General features: G+C 42.8%; 1 protein-coding gene across 3 annotated transcripts; it reads right to left on the reverse strand.

Annotated features, from left to right (window-relative positions):
* Window positions 1-290: 290 nt before the first annotated feature.
* On the reverse strand, window positions 291-20,060 carry COQ2 (coenzyme Q2, polyprenyltransferase). 3 transcript variants are annotated; one of them, XM_042796899.1, is made up of 8 exons: window positions 19,819-20,060; window positions 19,468-19,634; window positions 16,827-16,948; window positions 16,510-16,595; window positions 15,486-15,619; window positions 14,850-15,038; window positions 11,913-12,110; window positions 291-1,760 (listed from the first exon to the last, which is right to left on the reverse strand). In XM_042796899.1, exons 1-7 carry the CDS (start codon window positions 20,030-20,032, stop codon window positions 11,955-11,957), a joined length of 1,068 nt encoding a protein of 355 aa, XP_042652833.1. In that variant the 5' UTR covers window positions 20,033-20,060; the 3' UTR covers window positions 291-1,760; window positions 11,913-11,954. The 3 variants fall into 3 exon arrangements, with proteins under 3 accessions (XP_042652833.1, XP_042652832.1, XP_032853889.2); XM_042796898.1 differs by lacking the exon at window positions 291-1,760 and adding an exon at window positions 11,053-11,713; XM_032997998.2 differs by lacking the exon at window positions 291-1,760 and adding an exon at window positions 11,053-11,750.
* Window positions 20,061-20,628: the final 568 nt, after the last annotated feature.

Raw genomic sequence — 20,628 nt, forward strand, 5'->3', positions numbered from 1 at the left:
GTCTTGCCCCCAAGCAGGAAGGAGAGAGGAACATCCCAGCCCCTCACTCTGACAGATACGGTCAGCACAGCACCTTTTCCAGTGACCTGTCAAATCTTTCATTTATCTGGATCCACTGTGTGGTGGTATGCATGTGGAAGAGGCAGGGGGGAAAAAAAGCATCATGTCAGCACTAAGCAAATAAATTCTTTAAGGCTCCTTCCAACTAATGCTTAAATAAAGCACAACAGTAATGCAGGTATTGCCAAAGACCACATTCTGGTGTACATAAAAGTCTGTGCTTTCCTTCATTTTTCTCTCAAGTACTTTTATTTCCATTTATACATTTCTTGAAAAAGTGGTTAGTAGCATGACAACATTTGGGAGGAAATAAGCTCTGATGAAGCTGGAAAATCTGTTTGACAAATATTTGGCCACTACAGCATGACAGTCAACACACAATGCACACAGACCTTTCCACTAAGCAGCCACTTAACGCTGTTGAAGTTTCTCCTCACAACAGTCCCCTCATGCTATGCACCTGCTGTTGCCTGCAGGGTTAACTTGGAGATAAAATTATTTCCCTCCAATATACTTCTCATTCAGAGCTGAACAATACTTTGATGCCAGTCCAGGAAAAAAAAAATCAAGGTACCGTGGAATGGGTATACAGTTGCTTTCCCCCTCCACCTTCCCAACTTGTTACAAGCTTGGTGCTGTTCTTTAAGCAGTTGAAGCAACATACTTACCTGTCATAGCCAAGAAGCTCTGCAATTTGGAGGAACTGTGTTCTGCTAGTGTAAACATTCAGCGGTGGATTTTGTTTGGGATTTTTTGTTTTGTTTTGTTTTTTCATTAGGGCAGGGATTTCCACTCACTCTTCCAGAAATTAAACCTGGATTTTTATAAGTTTTGAACTTGGCATTTGAACACTGTTTTTCATTGTTGGTTTTGCTTTTGGTTTTAAATTGTGTTAGACCTCTTCCTGCTTATCTCAGACAAAACCATGTGTCTACAGCTGCCTGTCTGGGGGTAGAGGGGTGGTGTTTTTTAAACACCACCATCCAGGAAAATAAAAGTGCTGTAAAACCAACGAGGTTTTTGCATTTTCCTTTGTAATTCTGGTACTGTACCTATTTTACACAGTGTTAAAATTTACTCTGACCTTTTGCCTCCATCACAAATTATAGGGAAGCACTGCAGATAACTCGTCTCTAGTATGCCAGAGGCCTTCAGCTAGTACCAAAAATTCACATTATTCATGGCGGTTAACATCCACATTTTTTTCTTGTCATCTTTGTTTTGAAGCTTAAATGGATCTTCCCTCCTGGGTACTTGCACAGTGATGTGTTTAAAAACAAATTAAGGGCCCTTTCCCTGCTTTCGCCAAATGGAAAAAACAAAGAAGCACCCACAAAATACATTCTCACACCTCTGTTCACCACATCAGTCCGTCATCACAATAGTTGTTCTTTCAGTGTCTTCCTTGAATACTGGCTAACCACGATGCCATGCTGGTACAGGTGATGGGCTACCTTAACCTTTTCAGTGACTTCAGCCCACAGCTCTTTCCAGACACTGACACACCTTTCTGACTTTGCGTCGAGCCCCCTTTTTGTCCCCACGTTATGCTACCAGTGGCTGGTGCTACGCCTGACCTACTGACCTGGTGAGCCCCTGCAGCCCGACTGCCTTCCAGCCACGCTGGCTGTCCCACGTCCTCCGGCCCATGCTGTTGGCACACCACAGATCCCGAGCTAGGTGCCTGCAGCCATACTTCCCTGAAATTAGAGGGAGAAAGAAATCTGACCCCCTTGCATTAACGATACCGTATTTACCAAGAAATACACAAAGAGCAAAATACAGGCACAATTTGCTTTGGATGACCCTATGGCGAGTCCCTCCCGCTGGCAAAGCTCCTGGATGCCGCTGCCCCAAGTGGGCTTCTGAGTCAAAGACCCAGCCCCACCACGAAGGGCTGCCAACGCCTTGACAGCCCTTCCCCATATCCCCGCAGGAGCCAGCACCCCTACAGACCCACGGTTACTTCTGGACAAAGATCTGGTGTTGGTTTGATACACCTTCCTACAGAGTACAATGGGAGCACACAAAGGCAAGTGTTTGTGTTGGTTACAGAGCTTTCTGCTTCACTGAGCAACCGCCAGCATTTCATGTTTGCCTTTGCAAAGCACTTTTGACCTTCCTGCTACCTCCAAAAGCATTTGTTATCTTAACGTTCTGCAGAGGAATACTCGGAAAAGGAAGGGGAGGAGAAATGCAACATTTGACACTGGAGGAGAAACTTCCAGAGGACACGCATTATCTGTGCAAAAGCACAATAGCTAATAACGAAGCTGCTGCTGCTGCTTAGAGATAGGTGTGCTTGAGATTTTTTTTTTTTTTTAACAGACTGTATCTAAATACAGCAGAGAGTGACTTTGTGAAGATTTGGAATAGAATAGCTTGGGAACGTAAAGAGAAGACACGCACATATACTTGCTCACAGATGCAAACAGCATTTTAGCCAGGAAGTAGTTCAGCCTTTGTCTCTTTTGCACTTAAAAAGTTTTTCTTATTTCTGTGCATTAATCATGAAATGCCCACACAAATAACACTCTCAGTATTATAGCTTAAAACCTGAACCTTTCTTAATTTTTCAGGTAATGAACCTAAAATACAGGTATATCACTTATCTTTGTGAAATGTATTTTGAGATGAATTTGGAAAACCCCCATGGAAAACAAGCAATAATTTTCAAGTTTAGGACATGAGGACTGTTTTGAAACTTTAATTTTTACTCTATTTAGCTACACCTTCTTCCTCTCGCTACAAGACAAACACTTGCTTGTGACAAGTTGTCATCAAAGACAGCAGTAGGTTCAAAGGCACTACAAACTGTGAGCTCTTCCCAAATCTAAGCTACTTAAAACCACTTTAACATGTTAAAAATAGATTAAGAACTTTTGCCACAACCTCTCTAAGCTAATATTACAAGTACTAAGAAACTGATCCATACTAACTACATCACAAGACTTTACTATTAAATGCCCTATAACCAAAGTTCAACACGAAGTTGGATGCATCCCTCAGCAAAATGCAAATTTGTCACATAATTGTTCAGAAACTTCTTATTCTACATTTTAAACTTATTTGCTTCAACTTAATACTTCCTCCACCTCAAACTGATAAACCCAATTTAAGAACAATTTCTGTGTAAGGACCAAGGAGGCCCTAAAAGCAGTTATGCTTCCTAATTTTTTCACATATTTCTATCTTGTATGCAGTCAGGCTGAAAAATCTCCTCATTCTAATTTGCTCAAAATACATTCAACATTGCTTGTTTAAATAGTAAAAGACAAAACAACTTTTCAAGGTGTACATTAAAAAGAAGTGTTCAGAACCCACAGAAGTCTGTTCCAGCCCCAAAACGGATCTTCTGTGACCAAAGCCATTGACTCACATGCTTCCCTATTTTGCTACAACAGGAACTTCTTTGCCTGTTCACCATCATTAGTAAAACAAAACTACAATTAGGAAACCCTGAATGCATGGCTCTGGACTGCAGCGTCTCTCTGACCCATCAGTTTAAATAATCTCAATCTATGATACCCATCTTCAGAGCTAGAGCAGTACACAGTCTTATTTCTGGTGTGACTGCACAGACAGTTGTGCCCCACCACTTAAGAAGCAGAGCAGACATCGGGAAAGGTTGCTGGAATACCAGAATGAATTTGGCAAACAAACATTCTGCATCACCGCAACACAGCCCCGTGTGCAGGCTGTGAGAAACAAGCCCACGTGTATATAAAAAAAAGGTTTTGTTGGGGACAAAGTCAGTGGAGCCAAGAATACAGCGCTGGGCGCGATGGTGTGCCCTGCCCCAGCAGGGGCCTCTTTTTATAGTGCCAGTCCTCCTTTTTGTACCTGCGCAGTTACTTCTTCTTGGTTTCTTCAGGGCTGTCTCTCCCTGCACTTTCCCACCGCTTCACTACTTCTTATCACAAAACAGACAGCTGCTGAGCAGGGGAGGCAACCACAGTGCTGTATGTAACCTTTGGTTTAAACATGAAATCAAACAAAGAACAGTGCAACACAGCCAAGCCAAGCAACAAGTCCACTCGCTCTCCTTTCCCCCTCCTTCCTCCTCTTCTCTGGCATTTACAGCTGGTCTCGGTGGTCTTCTTGGGGGGGGAGTGTTGGTGGGGGAGCCAAGTCCAGGTTCCTCTTCACCAGGAGTTCTTCGCTTAACCCTTCTTCTGCTGGCTTCCATTCCTCTTTACATGACACCTAACCGCAGACCACTCCCCCCATCCTTTTGCTTGCTCAACTCCACACAAAGCCCAACCGTATGCCTAACTTGTGATCAAAAAAGGCTTGCTTAACTGTTGTAATTTTAACAACACTAATTTTTAATAACAGCTTGAGCCTAACTCAATAAAAGTAACTGTTTAATTACTTTTAGCGAAAGCAAAATTCTGCTGTTATTTATCACAAACTACCCCTTTTCTTTTTAATACCATATTTGGCTTGAGCTTACTAACACTTAGTCTCATTCTTTTCTTAATATCATAACTTTGTGGGCACCAGCCGATGCAGCCATTTCAGGGTTTACCGGCATTGCTGTTACTTGCATCCCCTCAATAACATGAGATAGTAGCTGTGTAAAGCAGGGTATTAAACATGGTAAAACCAGCAAACCTGCCATAGCACAAAAGAAGAAAAATCCAACCTTTTTCCACACTCTGATGTTTGACAGAACAGTAAAGCCCTTGTTGCATGGATTTGCCGCTATCAGAGCGAACCATACCAGGATGATTAGCAGAGGTCCGGTGTAACATATACCTCCACCTCTCATGCCTATGGGGTTGCAGCCCACAGCTGAGATAAAGGTCTTCTTGGTGGCGAGCACAGAGGTTAACCCGGTCTTGCCCTCTACTGTTTAACAAATCCGTGTGTTAACAGTTTGTCAATTCAAGTGCAGCTCCTTTGTAGCCACTTCCTTTGTTTCTAAGCAAAGCAAACCTTTTTTGGCACTTTTCTGACAGTGTCCTTCCATCAACTCTCAGGGACATCCAAATTTTGGGGACTAACCTCTTTTTCCCACAAATCAAGGTTACAATTCGTGCCCCTTCCCTATACTCACAGTCCCTATTACAGTTATAACATAATTTTCTCCATATACAATACCGTGTCTGGTTACACATTTCACACTCACACAAAACCCACACTTCATGAAACCTGTGTATACACTCCAGACAAAGTATTACCCTATTAGGTTGATTTCCTAACAATGCCCGATCTAATCCAAAATGCTCATAATCTATTACCAAAAGCCACTCTGATGCTTGTCTGCCAGCTAACGTGCGGTCAAGGCCAGCTTTTCCCCGACATCTTTTTGTGGTTCCCCATACAGCAAGTAAGTAAATTTTCACAGTGTTACCTCTGAACCTAGTCCAAACCACTGGTTAAGAGTCATTCAATCCCCTCCCGATGAATTTACTTAGTCCTTTGGAGGGTGACTCGTAGCTGATCAGTTGATGGTACCACAGTCCACTCCTGAGGCTTTTCCACCGGTCCTTTTCCTCGGGAGGCATGAGTCCACCCCTTTTCTTTTGTTCAGATCGCTGTCTCGGTGGTCAGCAGCACCTGAAATGGACCTTCCCACTCGGGAGTTAATGATCGATCTTTCCACACTTTTATCAATACCCAATCACCTGTTTTTACACTGTGGATATTAAAATCCAATGGTGGTGTTTGAGGCAGAAGCCCTTTCTTTCTTAGTTTCATTGAAGTGTTAGCTATTCTTATTACATACTTTCTTACATACTGATCTCCTACTTCAGGGGTGACAATATCCCTGTCATTACTCATACATAGTAATCCAAACATCATTTCATAGGGAGAAATTCCCAGGTCCGCTCGTGGCTGAGTATGGATCCTTAATAAGGCCAACGGCAGGCATTTAATCCAAGACATCTGAGTCTCAATCATTAACTTAGTCAAGGTTTGGTTTAAAGTTTGATTCATTCTTTCTACTCTTCCAGAATTCTGAGAATGCCATAGGGTGTGCCACGCCCATTCAATCCCTAAGGCTTCAGATAGTTGTTGTATAATTTTTGAAGTGAAATGTGTTCCTCTGTCCAAGTCCATTCTTTCTATTAATCCATATCTGGGAATGTTTTCCAGTAACACCTGGGATGCCATGGTTGCCATTGCCCTTGGTGTGAGGGATTCCTTCCACCCAATGAGTTAAGTGATCCACTAATACCAAAAAATACTTCCACCCTTGTATTTGAGGTAGCTCTGTGAAGTCTACCTGCAGGCTTTGTATGGCTAGCTCCTGTCCCCCAGCCACCTTTCTTCTCATTTCCTTTTTGTTCATTTTGACAAATCGGACATCGATCAACTAGATGTTTAACCACCGTATATATTCCTATATACCCATACTGTCTAAGAAAATGATCACAAAGTGCTTGCGTTCCCCAATGTGTTTTCTGATGTATTAATGACAGAATTTCTCATGATAATGTTTTATTTAACATCTGCCTTCCATCTGGTAAAGTCCATTTTCCTTCTGGACTTTTTTCACTCCCAATTTTTAAGTATATCCTTCTCCTCTTGTTCTGTGAAATTCGGGACTAAATTCTCATAATCCCCCAGTGTTACTACCAATAAAACTACTACTGATGATTCTGTAGCTGCTTCTCAGGCTGCTTCACCTGCTAAATTATTCCCCCTTATTTCCATTGATGCTCCCCTCTGATGTCCTCTCACATGCACAATTGCAATTTCTGTGGGGAGCTTCAGGGTTTCTAAAACTTCTCTGATCAGCTGCTCGTGTACTAGCTCCTTCCCTTTTGTATTTATAAGCCCTCTTTCTTCCCATATTTTTCCAAATGTGTGGACCACTCCAAATGCATACTCTCAGTCTGTGTACACTGTCCCTTCCTTATTCTTCAAATATATCAACGCCTGTTTCAGGGCATAGAGTTCTCAGACTTGCGCTGACCACCCAGCAGGCAATCTCCCTTTTTCTAACACTACCATTTTTTTGCCCATTGATAGTTGCATAACCTGATATTCTTTTCCCTTCTAGGCATCAAGAGGACCCATCAACACATAGTTTTTCCCCATAAGGCAAAGGTTCATCTAACAAATCTTCTCTTTTGTTTGGTAATTTATAAAATCCAAACAGTCATGTTCTGGTTCCTGAACATCCTCCCTGTATAGAAATTATGGGGGATTAATGTTTTTATTTGTTACTAATGTGAGATCTATCTGATCCATCAGTATTGCTTCATATTTCAACATCCTTGAGTCTGTTAACCACCTTCCAGCTTTCTGACTCAACACGCTCCTCACTGAGTGTGGAGTATGCGCAATGATAGTACCTCCAAATGTTAATTTTCTACTTTCCTCTACCAAAATCACTGTAGCAGCTACTGCCTGTATACAGGTTGGCCACCCTCGACTCACAGGATCTAAGTCTTGAGAGATAAGCCACTGGTTTCTTTTGCCCTCCCCAATCCTGAACCAACACTCCATGAGCCACTCCATTTTCTGCATTTACAAAGTTCCATCTGTTTTCTTTATTGGAAGTATAGGAGTGTTGTGGGGAGACATACAAGGTTCAAGGGTGCCGTCCTGCAGTAAGGATTCCATCACTGGTTTAAGTCCTTCTTTCCCTCCTCTTGGTATATTATATTGTTTTACCCTGATAGGGTGTGACTCATCTTCTATTGTTACCTTAATGGGGAGAATATTCAACCCTCCCTCACTCTCTTCCTTGGCCCAAACCTCAGGTTTCACCTCCCTCTCATCCTCCTCCCATAATTCTAGTAATTTAACCACCATTTTTCCTTCATCTGGTACCATACCTTTTCCTAACTGCACTTGTAAATCTCTACCTAGCAAATTACATCCTACCCCTGGCATTAACAACATATTGATCTTCCCCTTGTATTAACACATTCTTTATAACTGAGACCGAAAACCCTTCGCCTTTAGCCCCTACAGCCTGGGTTGTATCTTTTCCCTCTTTACATAATCTTCCTCCTGGGGTCCTAATTTCAAATTTATCAAGGGCTCTTCTGTTGGTATATCCCCAGGAGGTAGAGCCCCTGACACCCCTAGCGATTACCACCCTCATCCTGTTGGGTTTCTTCAAACACCAACAGGTCCCGTATTCGCTGGGGGCATTTCTCATTTATAATGGCCCCCCCTTCCCACAATAAAAACATCCCCTTGTGATTTCCCTAGCCAGTGGTGCCTCTTCTCTTGGTCCCACTTTCTCTTTCATTCCCTTGCTTCTTTCAAATTTGTTATTTCCCCTCTGAGATTCCCTGTGTTTATTTCTAACAGCCTCTTGTGCAGTTATCATAATTTTAGCTTTAGTTTTAACCTTTTCTTCATCCCTCCTAACATATACTTTCTGTGCTTCTCTCAGGAGTTCATCCAGACTCCTGTTATGCCAATCATCTATTTTCTCTAGCTTTTTCTTAATGTCCGGCCACGAGTGAGTCACAAAATTCATCCTGAGTAATTCCTGCCCTGCCACACTCAAGGGATCTATTCCTGAATATTGTTGAATATTATACCTCAACCTTTCTAACCACTCAGTGTTTCCTCCTTCCCCTGCTGACCATCGACGGCCTTACTCGCATTCTGTCCTCTCGGGGCTGCTTCTTTGATTCCTTTCACTATTAATGACCTATAGTCACTCATATGTCTCCTCCCCTCTTGTTCATTCTGATTCCACTGTGGAGGGGTTACAGGGAGCTTCTGTTCCCCGGGTATCCCCTGCTGATTTTCTCTCTCCCTGTCACTCCCATAGCTGCATTCCTGCTGTTCTATTCATCTGTCTCTCTTCAGGAGAAAAAAGGATTCCCATAATTGAGTGCATCTCCTCCCATGTATATATATTGGGTCCCAAAAATTGATCAATCTCTTCTGACAGCCCCACAGGTTCCTCTACTAACTTCCTTTCTTTCTTATACGCCCTCACTTCTGCATTAGTGAGCTGCACATTCACAAATCCTACCCTCGCCTTGAATTCCCACCACTGGAACTTCCCGCAAGGGATAAACCTGAGCCTCCCCCTGCTCCCTTTCTATAGCCCTTAAGTGATTCCTCCCCCCTTAGTTGCTGCCAGGTTTCAGGTCTGATATTAACAACAGAAGCCTCCTCACTCGCATCTTCCTCCTCACCCGCATCTTCCTGCTGCACCCCTTGATTTTCTAGGTGTGCCAGGTTATATGGGAGGGTAAGTTATCCAAAGGGTCCCATCTCCTCTCCTTCCTTTCCCTTTTACCTTCTTCAACCTGCTCCTCCTGCTTCAATTTGAAAATCCCAAATCTCCGCAACTCCTTCCAACACAGGGCATATTCACCTTCTTCTTGATTAAATGGTTCCTCTGAATTAACATAAATATTAAGAGCTTGACAAATCCAACCTTCTTCTGATTCATATTTTGGCCAATACACCGAATCTTCCCTGGTAGGTCCTTTAGTCCATTCAAACATACAATAATTTACCATCTTGATCTTTCTCTTTCCTCTGGTATATGGGCTGTAATCCCAATTTGCTAATTTCTTTTCTAATGGACTGTTCGATGGAATATCACCTGGTAATTTCTTGTTCCTTTTTTTTTTTTTTTCCCCAGGGCTAGGCTTTCCCACCTCCTGTCCCTCCGCTTTTTTTTTTTTTTTCCTTCTCCTCCCAGCCTTTCCCTAATGGACTGTGTGGGAAATGGCAATCCTTGGCTCCCTATTACCCTGGGAACTCAACTATTTAGCTCCTAGTGTCTTGTTTACTCAACTAGGTAACTGAAGTATCTTGTTTCCCCCTTTTCCTGGGGAACTCAACTGTCCATCTCCTAGTATCTTGTTCACTCAGCTAGACTAACTGAAGTATCTTGTTTTCCAATCCGAGGAAACTCAACTGCCTAGCTCCTAGTTTCTTGTTCACTCAACTAGACTAACTGGAGTATCTTGTTGCCCCTTCCCTCCCGGGGGAGCCGTTCACACCTTTTCCCTCGCTTCGTCTCTTCACCGGCCGTCCCCCTCGCGGGAGCACGGACCCGCGGTTACAAAGACTCCACAACCGCTTCGCCAGTGCGACCTGGGCCTCACCTCTCACACACACACACCTTTCAGTCCTCCCCCAGCCCGCCAGCCGGGCACTACTCACCGTCCCCTTTTCGTTGCCCGGATCTTGTGCACAAGGTTTAACGGCTGCCGCGGTCTCCAGGGAGCCCTACCCCCTCTTTGGTCCACGAGTTCCCCTCTGGGATCGTCACCGTTGACCTCCGATGGCGCCGGAGGGAACCGAAGAGACCCCTGCACTCAGCGGGGTGCGCCTTCCCTTCAGAACCCTCTAGCCCCACGGCAGTGAGGCTTCTGTCATCCTGGACGAGCCCCCAGTTGTGAGAAACAAGCCCACGTGTATATAGAAAAAAGGTTTTGTTGGGGACAAAGTCAGTGGAGCCAAGAATACAGCGCTGGGCGCGATGGCGTGCCCTGCCCCAGCAGGGGCCTCTTTTTATAGTGCCAGTCCTCCTTTTTGTACCTGCGCAGTTACTTCTTCTTGGTTTCTTCAGGGCTGTCTCTCCCTGCACTTTCCCACCGCTTCACTACTTCTTATCACAAAACAGACAGCTGCTGAGCAGGGGAGGCAACCACAGTGCTGTATGTAACCTTTGGTTTAAACATGAAATCAAACAAAGAACAGTGCAACACAGCCAAGCCAAGCAACAAGTCCACTCGCTCTCCTTTCCCCCTCCTTCCTCCTCTTCTCTGGCATTTACAGCTGGTCTCGGTGGTCTTCTTGGGGGGGGAGTGTTGGTGGGGGAGCCAAGTCCAGGTTCCTCTTCATCAGGAGTTCTTCGCTTAACCCTTCTTCTGCTGGCTTCCATTCCTCTTTACATGACACCTAACCGCAGACCACTCCCCCCATCCTTTTGCTTGCCCAACTCCACACAAAGCCCAACCATATGCCTAACTTGTGATCAAAAAAGGCTTGCTTAACTGCTGTAATTTTAACAACACTAATTTTTAATAACAGCTTGAGCCTAACTCAATAAAAGTAACTGTTTAATTACTTTTAGCGAAAGCAAAATTCTGCTGTTATTTATCACATACGCATGCTCCTATAAACTGTAAGACTACAAATAAAATCAGTAAACATTAGGTCAAAATGAATAGAATTAAAAAATAAAAGTAAAAAAAAATGAGGACCACTTTTCGTGATAAATTCATAGCTTAAGGTCAACCACCAGTCACGCATACTTGGCAACAGCTCTGAGCTGCTTTCTTTTTATTTTAAGTTAGTAGCCTGTGTTCAAATTATTCTCGATAAATGAACTCAGCTCACACTGTGAGGGAAACTTTGCCTGTTCTTTTTGCATAAAAAGGAACCACTGCCAGCAGTCACAGCAAGAGGTAATTTTAGGTACTTCTCCATTGACTTCTTATTCTGGACCTCACACACAGAGTCCTGCCTGCTTCTAGACACCTCAGGATAAAAATTGTTGTTGCAATTCTTTCACACAACAAGCTCCAACTCAAACTGAAGATTATTTATGTAATAAATCAGACCACCAAACAAGTACAACCACTTTTGTTTTTTGTATCCTGCAATCACTTTGCATTGTCCCACGTGCTGTCACTAAGAGACATCTGTTTCATGTAAAATCTTCGGCTCTCAGTCTTGAGGGCTTGACAGAAGTTTGCTTGTACTGCACAGGAAAAGCAGAGCAGCTTCACTTGAAGATTCTATGAAGGTTGAAATAATTTAAGGATAATCAAAATTTACATTGTAAAATAATCTCATCTGCATGTTTTTAGAAACAAGAATGTTTTCACCAGCTTTTATAAATAAACAGTGTAAAGCAGCTATAGTTATGTTAAAAGTGTTTTCCTTCTTACAGTACTTACATTTTAGCTGGACTAAAATATCAATATTTCTAGTAGTTTCAACTACTTGTTTTCTAAAGGCTCTTCTACAATTTTTGAGTCTTTTCGTTTCCACAGATTTCCAAGCACAATCCCTGTGAAGAGTAGAATTCCTACAGTACGATTTGAAGCAAATTTCTTCCAACAGTCTTCAGGTTTGTCTATGTCCAAAGTGTAAATCTGCAAAAAGCACAGTATAACATTCTAGCATTATTAGTCTACAGCCACATAAATATTTGATACATTACAAAAAGACACAAAAAGGTCTGTAACTTCAAAAAATGAATCTCAAAGTCTACCTGTACTTCTACAATAAACAAGAACACTCTGCTTACAAAGCATTTTTTTCATAACTGTCACCTATGCATACTTGACAGATTTATCCAACATACAGCAGAAAAGTCAAGGATCACATATGAACACAATTTCCAAACCCTCTCAACGAAGAGCTGTATAAACAGCTTGGATATTGATTGGTGTGTCTGGTTTGATATTTAAAAATGTAAAAACATCTGGGCATGTAAATAAGTATTTTTGAGATTTTCCTCAGTAGGTAGCCACCTAATTCTTCAACAGGAACTATAAATAAAAACAAACCCCCCAAAACCTCCCTGCCCCTTTAACTCTCTGCTGTGAAGCGTTGCTCTGTGTTTCAGAAGAGACAAGGCACTGGAGAGCCAGCAGTGAACCAGGCTAATTGGAATGCACAGGACGGTGCCCAGCCCTGCCTAATCACCCAGGTTTAGTCCAGTCGCTCTTAGCCATGCCCCTTTATCTCTCTTGCAAAAAAGAAGGAGTACACCTGCAACAACAGCTAGAAGCAAGGCTTGCCCAGCTTGGCAGCTGACTGCTGTGAGTCACAGCTGAAGGTGAAAAAAAAAAACCACACAGTGAAGCCAGAGCAAAGTTACTGAAAAACATTCCTGGAAACAAAACTTGGTGCAAAAGTCTTGAGAAGGATGATAAGAGGAAAGGTTAAGCAAAACAAGTGAAAGGGTTAATAGAGAAGTACCCCGCAAAAGCCCAAACCTTGCAATTCAGTCACTGAAGAAGTCAAAACAGAACGTATCTGCCTAAAAGAAGTGAAACCTTTCCTGTGAAACCTGTTTCTCTGCCATTTGCAGTTGTACAGAGGTGACAGGTCTGGGTTCTGATCAAATAATCTGAAACGTTGTCCACAAACTTCTAATATATGATGTTATCCACGCCCTTGACAACCTGTCAGCCTTTCAACCACAGGGAACTGAAAAGCCTGAACTGACAAACAAAACCCACGGCAGCTGAGCTATGAGATACACCTTCAGAAAAAGCAAATAAAAGATGTTATTTTTCTATCAGTGAACTTCTTGATCGGGATAGAAATTTAACATCTTCATGACCCAAACTCCTCTGTCTCGGGCACAAATTCAATGAATTAAGGAAAACCTGCCCCTCACACAGCTTACTCAGCTTTCTAAACTCAGTTAAGTACACGTTTCAAAGTCTTGAACAAGAAGATAAGCATGAGAATGCTTAGGCAGAACTAATATTAAAATAATCACTCAAAAAGCAGCTACTCTGCGGTACACAGAAAAATGCTGCTCTTGTGACCTTGGCAATCTACACAATTGTTGTGCACTCTTCACCACTTACATCCAATAGGTCTGCATTCTCACTTATAAAGACCCTCCCTGCAGGAAAGTAATTTCCATTTGCGCCAGAACTACAATGTAAGGCCTCTCTGACAATTTAAATTGTAAATGATTATGCAGTGGGACATACTGTTCTTTTCCTCATAGATTTCCAAGTACGATTGCTATGAAAAGCAGTGGCTGACAAGGACCAGACCACATCACCACAAGAATTCTCTTACTCAGAGGTATGCTTAGTATCACCTGCATGAGGTCCCCCCATGCAGGTGTAACGTAAGACTAATGTGCTTTAAAAACTTTCATGTTAACTACAGACTTAACTTCTCAGAATGTTGATGGCTTTACTACTTGCAACACACAAACCTCTTTGCTATCGCTCACCTATCAAGACCAGCAATTAATTTTCATACAGACTGACTTGTCATTACAAGACTGAGCAACACAGTTGTTAGGATTCAGAAAGAACAGGGTAAGAAGATCCTATCTGCTTCCTTTACTGACAAGCTAATTTCTGTTATTCATTAAACTTTCTAAACTAATACAACTACAAGACTGAACTGGATTTTTTTTCTGCTATAAAAAGAACTGTGAATTAGAGCTGTCAATTAACATAAAAGTGTAATATTAACATCTGCTACAGGTGGTAGTGAGCAAAGCACAGAAAATTTTGTGATACTCTCAGATCCCAGACTGAAGCTCCAGACCACAGTACAGAATTATTTAGATGTAAAATTAACCATCATAGAGACAGAACGTGCAACATTCATTCTCATATAGCTACTGTGCAGCACGTTATTAAAAAAAAAAAAACTAAAAAAGCCTGCATGTGTCCTTGATACTGCAGACCATAAAATCTTTTAAAGTAAGTGAATGATCCTAATATACATCAACTGCAGTCTCAGATCACATGTGCCAGACATAGCAAGAGCTGCATCAGAAGAGTAAAAACTGCACAATCTTGCAGGATATTGAGGTGGATCTATCTGCAGCTGCTAGGGGAAGGGAGAAGAAAACCCCTCCCTTGATCTCAGCTTAACATAAGGCACTTTGTTTGGTTAGGAACAGATTGAAAACCGGTGTTCTACAGTCTGTGGACCACTGGAGGTCTCTTCAAACAAAAAGTCTGCAAAAGGTAGTTGAGAAGCAAGCTTGTTGTCTGAAGACTTCAGTTCTCTTTACAGGAATTACATCTTTTTTAGGTAGGTGGTGAATTGATAGGGGTTGAAAAGAACCCTGATCTCTTATCAAGAACTTCCACACGGAAAAAGTATAAATAAATCCATCACACCTGGTGTGCTAGGTGAGCCCCTGTGGCAGCCACAGCTGAGTAATATGGGAACGTCTGGTTACAATTCATTCCTGCCATGCACAAACTCAGGAGCATTGCAAGGCTGAAGCCACTGAGCCACTGTTTCGTATCCTCCTTGAACTGTAATGCTGTTGACTTCACACCAATAATGATGTCATCCCTCTTATCCTACAATGAAAGGATGAATTAGCAAAAAAATCCACAGTCCAACTGCTGCTTCCTAAGGAAAACAAGACAGGGGGCTTAAGTTTCCAATGCTTCTTATTAGGAACCCAATTTAAGGGCATTTATAAGTCCCTATATTAAAATTTAAATCAGAAGGTTGGTCCTTACAGCTGCTTTAGCAGCCGAGAGCTAATACCAACATCAAAGTTATTTACACAACGTAAATGCAAACGTGTAAGCACACAAAGTGCATTATACTTCCAGCTTTCTACCTGATAGGTAAAACATTTGCAAACAACAACAGTGCTAGGGCTGGAGTTTCTTTGGTGCCGGTTTAGCTCATCAGAGAGTGAAGAACCACAACAGGTTAGTACTGCTGTTTGACAACGAAGTTGTAAATTAAACACACAAACATACACAGATACCTAAAATTTCCCAGTGTTACTCTACCTGATGTGCGTAAATGGTGTCATATACCAGCGTCCACATTACTCCAGCAAAGTACAAGGGCAAACACACAGACCACTCGCATGACCCTTTGATGGCAGACCAGCCAAGAAGGGCTCCCCAATTAAATGTGAGTCCTAAAAACATGAAGAGAAAGAAAAAAAGTTACAAGATTGCCAGGCACAATCTAAATTACATGCATAGAATTAGACAGTATTTGTTCAAGTGTATATCATCAGCAGCTTTTTGTACAATACTGGCACCTCTATTTTTCTACCACTTATTTTCAGGCAGGTAATAAATAGAAGTATTTTGACATTAAATACTCTGGACATACAAGGAGAAATACGTACAGCCATGCATTTTTCTCCAGTCTAAATGTGACTTCATGAGCATAGGGAAACATTTGCACAGAACTATTCCAGTGTACTCAAACAACAGGTCTAAAGTTAACAGGCTTAGATGTCAGTATAATGGAAGATGTCAGTATAACTGACTGCAAAAGAGTGCACCACAGCCAACTATGGTACTTCAAGGCTGAAAACTAAAATTTTGGTTGAAAAAGCTGAAGGCAGCTGGAACGTGAAGACCAAGATACAAATATATGTTTTAGTAGTTCAGCCTGAAATACAAGCACCATCAGTTTCTGCACAGGAGTTATTTTAGAGGTTGAAGACTGAAATGCAGGACAAATGCATGTTTAAGAAAGGTTTTTGGATAATCCCAAAACTAGAGCTGATTCTCAAATGACAAATATTTATTTTCTCCCTCCCTTCCTCCCTCCCCTCACTCTGTCAAAATAAGGAACTGATTTTTAACAAAAAAAACCCAAAACCGAACATCAACTCTTATACGCATTAAACATTGTTTAAGAAGCTTCTGGCACAACAGAACTTTGTATATAAGGTATTTTTATTTTAATATAGTTATAAAAAAACCCAGATTGCTCAAGTTCAATTACTAATTTGTAAAACACCGCAAAAACTACATCTGAAGAAAAAAATAGTAAAAAATATTTCCAGCTCACCCAAAACTAACTGTGGCCAATATGTTATTCTCTTCATCAAAGGGTAGGTGATCACAAGGGACAAAGAGGCTGCTCCCAGAATGATACTGTAAAAAGTACCAACAGGTTTATTGTTTGCCAGTCTAAAGATCACAAGATATAGTGCAGCATTACAGGAGCTGTACATAGTACTGAACTAATTCATTTACTTTCAAATACAATTCCATGACTAATAACCTACTCCCTCTGCCCTCAACACCTTTTCTGCTGAAAATCTCTGTGCTTAACTTTGGATTTGGAATCAAATTTTAAAAAACAAAAGGTAACTTATACATCACCTATAGTAATTGAGACACAGAAGCACACAAAGCGCCAAGCTAAGCTGTCCCCCAAGAAAAACGAAGGACTGAAAAGTGGAAATATCTCCAGCTGCCAGAGGCCTACTCGCTGTCCTCACAACCTAAAAATTGAAAGAATAATGTTAATACCAAATCCAACATAACACATTACAATGAATCTTAAAAGTCACACCGTTGGCATAGAAGCGGAAAAATAAACAGAAACAGGTCACAGAACATATGAAATGGGGTTCCTTCAACAATACAACCCTAGCATGTATCATCATGGGCATGAGCTATATGTCTAAGCAGCAGTGCTTATAATAGAAGTATGCAGGCTTTAAAAACTAGAGCAGAAATAAAGTCCTACTCATGTGCAATAAGGCTAATTAGAAACACTGTAAACATCTTATATATTAATTTTATTATCTTAGGAAAAAATAAAAATCAGACTTCGAAAGTTGTGAGCTAACTATCCCAATTTCCAGCAGCACTTCTGTTCTTCAATGTTTAAAGTGAATACCATATAAAATACTGTAAAGATGGAGAGCTCCTCTAGCATTGTTAATAACCATTGCTACTACACGTGTACATATTACATATGTGTATTACACATAACCATTGTTAATAACTGTGAAAAGAAAATTAATTTAAAACTAGACAGGATACAATGGAGTTTAGAAACTCTGGAAAAAAGAACTCATACAAGGCAAACTGAAGGAATAAACAAATATCAGAAAGAAGTTAAACTGAAATGTATGGTGATTTACTTGCCAAAGGTGACCATTCCAAAAAGAAAAAAAAAAAAAAAAAAAAGCAACAGTTTTACATGTTGATGAAAATGATGTAAAATCTATTCAAAGACGTTCAAAAGCCAACATTTTAAAGAATACTGTGTATGCATTAAGTGTTCCGCATATGCTTTAATAATGTGAATTTAAATAAATTATTTTAGTTTGTTCTCCCCTCCCAATCAGGTTATGATAAAGGTCAAATATTGCTTTTGCAGTTTGAACATGCACTTGGGAGAGATCCTTTTAAGGTATGCAAGAGAGCTGTGACGGGAATTCGGGAATTTTTAAAACTTTACATCTAACTGATCTGAGGAAACATTAACCCAACACCACCCCCCCCCCCCCCCCTTCAGGGGATGCTCACCAGATGGCCTCCACCAAAGGATGGTAACTCCTTTGCAATGGAGTGAAAGAATGGAGTGAAAGAAAACCAGGATGGGCCATATGATGGCTCATATCAAAGGACGGTAGCCCCCTTTTGATTGAATGAGAAAGAGACAGCACGGGCCATCTCTTGTACCTTGTCCTTGAGATAAGAAAGAAACTAAAACTACTGAGCCATGAAGACAAAGGTGCTGCAAATTAGCCCAGATCTGAGGGACAAGGTGTAAGTGACTACAGGACTGAGTCTGTGCAGAAGTAAGGGTCAGCTAGCGAACACAGTGAAGAAGACTACGAGCCTTCAACTGAAGACCCTGCCCACGGCCACCAGGCAGCACTGCGCAAGCGCGACAGCAGGAATCTGGGGTGGGGGGACATGTTAATGATTTATCAGAACTGATTGTAATATTCCCTCCCTATTCTCGGGATTGTGATGCATATGTATTAGGGTAGATGAGTATGTAACGTTTTATACAATAAAAGGGAGCCCCTTTTGGCTCAAGGCAGCGCATGCTTTTGGAGAAACGATTCCCCCCTGTGCCCAGTGCTGAATAAACATACCTACTTTATAACCTTACTGGTTGTAAAGTCGTGATTCCGCACGTCATAACCACATCACATCAATGTATAAATAAATTCATTATATTGAAAATTCCATCTTGCTAATCACACAGATCACCCTGACAAATATTTCTAGTATATGTTGTTAATAACATCTGAACCCTAAACCACCCAAAGCTGCCACAAAAACTGTACTTTCTCACTGCCTTCCTGACACCACAAATCCAACAGTGCTGTAAGGATTTCACGGATCAGGTTGGCTCATTATCCTGCCTCTTGCCAGCGCCGGAACAATACAGGAACAGAAAAGAGGACAAGCAAGCAGCCATGCATCACCACAGTACTCCCCTCCAAACCTGCACCTGCACATATTTCAACATCTGACACTGGGCACTGTCTTTTACTTATTTCCCTCTTCTGCACAAAAGGGAGATGAAAAACACAGTGTAATAGAAGAGGATTAGCTCAGGGTTGGGCACGGCATCTTTAACAGCCGTTCTCATGAAGAAACTAACCATAATAAAGGAACCCTTGTTCCTGAAAAGGAAGAAGAAAGAAAAAGAAAAAAAGCAATTCTTGAGCAGATCGTAACTAGCAAGTGTAGCAAAAAAAAAGTGTTATTTTGGTCTGGCATGCAAAACAAAGTTGAAAAATAAACTTGTTAAAGTACTACCTACAGCTGGCAACAACACGTGTTTTATCTTTGACAGAGGTAAGTACTCTATAACACTTTTTACAGTTCTGGGCAGAGAAGTGTTGTACAAAATAAAATTATACTACTCTAGGAGGAAACGTAGACCAATTAACTGGACGCATCTCAGCCAGAAAGACAGAGGAATTTCTGCAGCGTGCACTCAGCGAGTTAATTAACCTGGGTCTTGGCGAGCCCACTCGGGTTCCTCTACCTTTCTGTCATAGTCACGGTCCCACATGTCATTGATGGTGCAGCCGGCCCCACGCATGAGCACCGCTCCCACGCCGAAGAGGGACAGCATGTGCCAGTCGGGGAGGCAGCCCGGCTCGGCCGCCAAGCCGATGCTCCAGGTGCACGGCAGGTACAGCAGCCACGTCCCTGAGGGAAGGCAAAACCCGCGGGTGGGGTGAGGAGAGAAACACGGGTGGGCGGTGGGGGGGGGTGTGGCGGTGATGCATCGCCGAGCAGACAACTTCGGCAAAACCAACCGCCCGCCCGACGCGAGGGTGCGTGTGGGCGGCGATGGGTGCCCCCCCCCCCCCCGCAGCCCCTCCCCGCTCACCGGCGGGCTGGTGCAGCCGCATGAGGCGCAGGTAGGGCCGCAGCGGGCTCGGCGCGGCACGCACCAGCTCGGCCGCGGAAAAGCCGAGCGGCCGCGGAGCTCCCGCAGGCGCGGAGGGGCGGCGCAGCGGCGGGACGGCGGCCGGCGGAAAGCGGGAGGCGCGGACACCGACGGCGACGACCCCCCCGCCCAGCCGCCTCAGCAGCGCCGCCATGTTGGCCGGGGGGCGGCGCCGCGCATGCGCAGCCTACCCGCCCGCCGGGGCCCACAGAGCGGGAGCGAACGGTGCGGTGTGCGCCTCACTCCGGGGCAACGGGGACGGGGGCGAGGAGGGGCCCGATGGCAAAACAACGGGGTGCATGGATTGAATAACTTCTGTAAGCTACAGCTACCGACCCTCAGCACCTCCCTAACAGCGTGTGTGCTGCTTTTACCACTGAATTTTCTCAAAGTCTTCCCGTGCTGTTGGTTGAAATCCCGGAGGTGGCTCTGTATCGAACACTGTCATCAAGTGTTCGATGCATCGACATAGGTCTTGAGGCGCGGAATCACGACTTTACAACCAGTAAGGTTATAAAGTAGGTATGTTTATTCAGCACTGGGCACAGGGGGGAATCGTTTCTCCAAAAGCATGCGCTGCCTTGAGCCAAAAGGGGCTCCCTTTTATTGTATAAAACGTTACATACTCATCTACCCTAATACATATGCATCACAATCCCGAGAATAGGGAGGGAATATTACAATCAGTTCTGATAAATCATTAACATGTCCCCCCACCCCAGATTCCTGCTGTCGCGCTTGCGCAGTGCT

This window comes from Tyto alba, unplaced genomic scaffold (genome assembly GCF_018691265.1).
Source record: "Tyto alba isolate M040663 unplaced genomic scaffold, T.alba_DEE_v4.0 Super-Scaffold_23, whole genome shotgun sequence".
NCBI lineage: Eukaryota > Metazoa > Chordata > Aves > Strigiformes > Tytonidae > Tyto > Tyto alba.

Coding starts and splice junctions, on each gene's coding strand:
- COQ2 (XM_042796899.1), bottom strand. CDS start 20,032: ATGGCGGCGCTGCTGAGGCGGCTGGGCGGGGGGGTCGTCGCCGTCGGT. Junction 19,635..19,818: donor GCGGCTGCACCAGCCCGCCG/GTGAGCGGGGAG, acceptor GCCTTCCCTCAG/GGACGTGGCTGCTGTACCTG. Junction 16,949..19,467: donor ACCGTGACTATGACAGAAAG/GTAGAGGAACCC, acceptor TTCAATTTTTAG/GTTGTGAGGACAGCGAGTAG.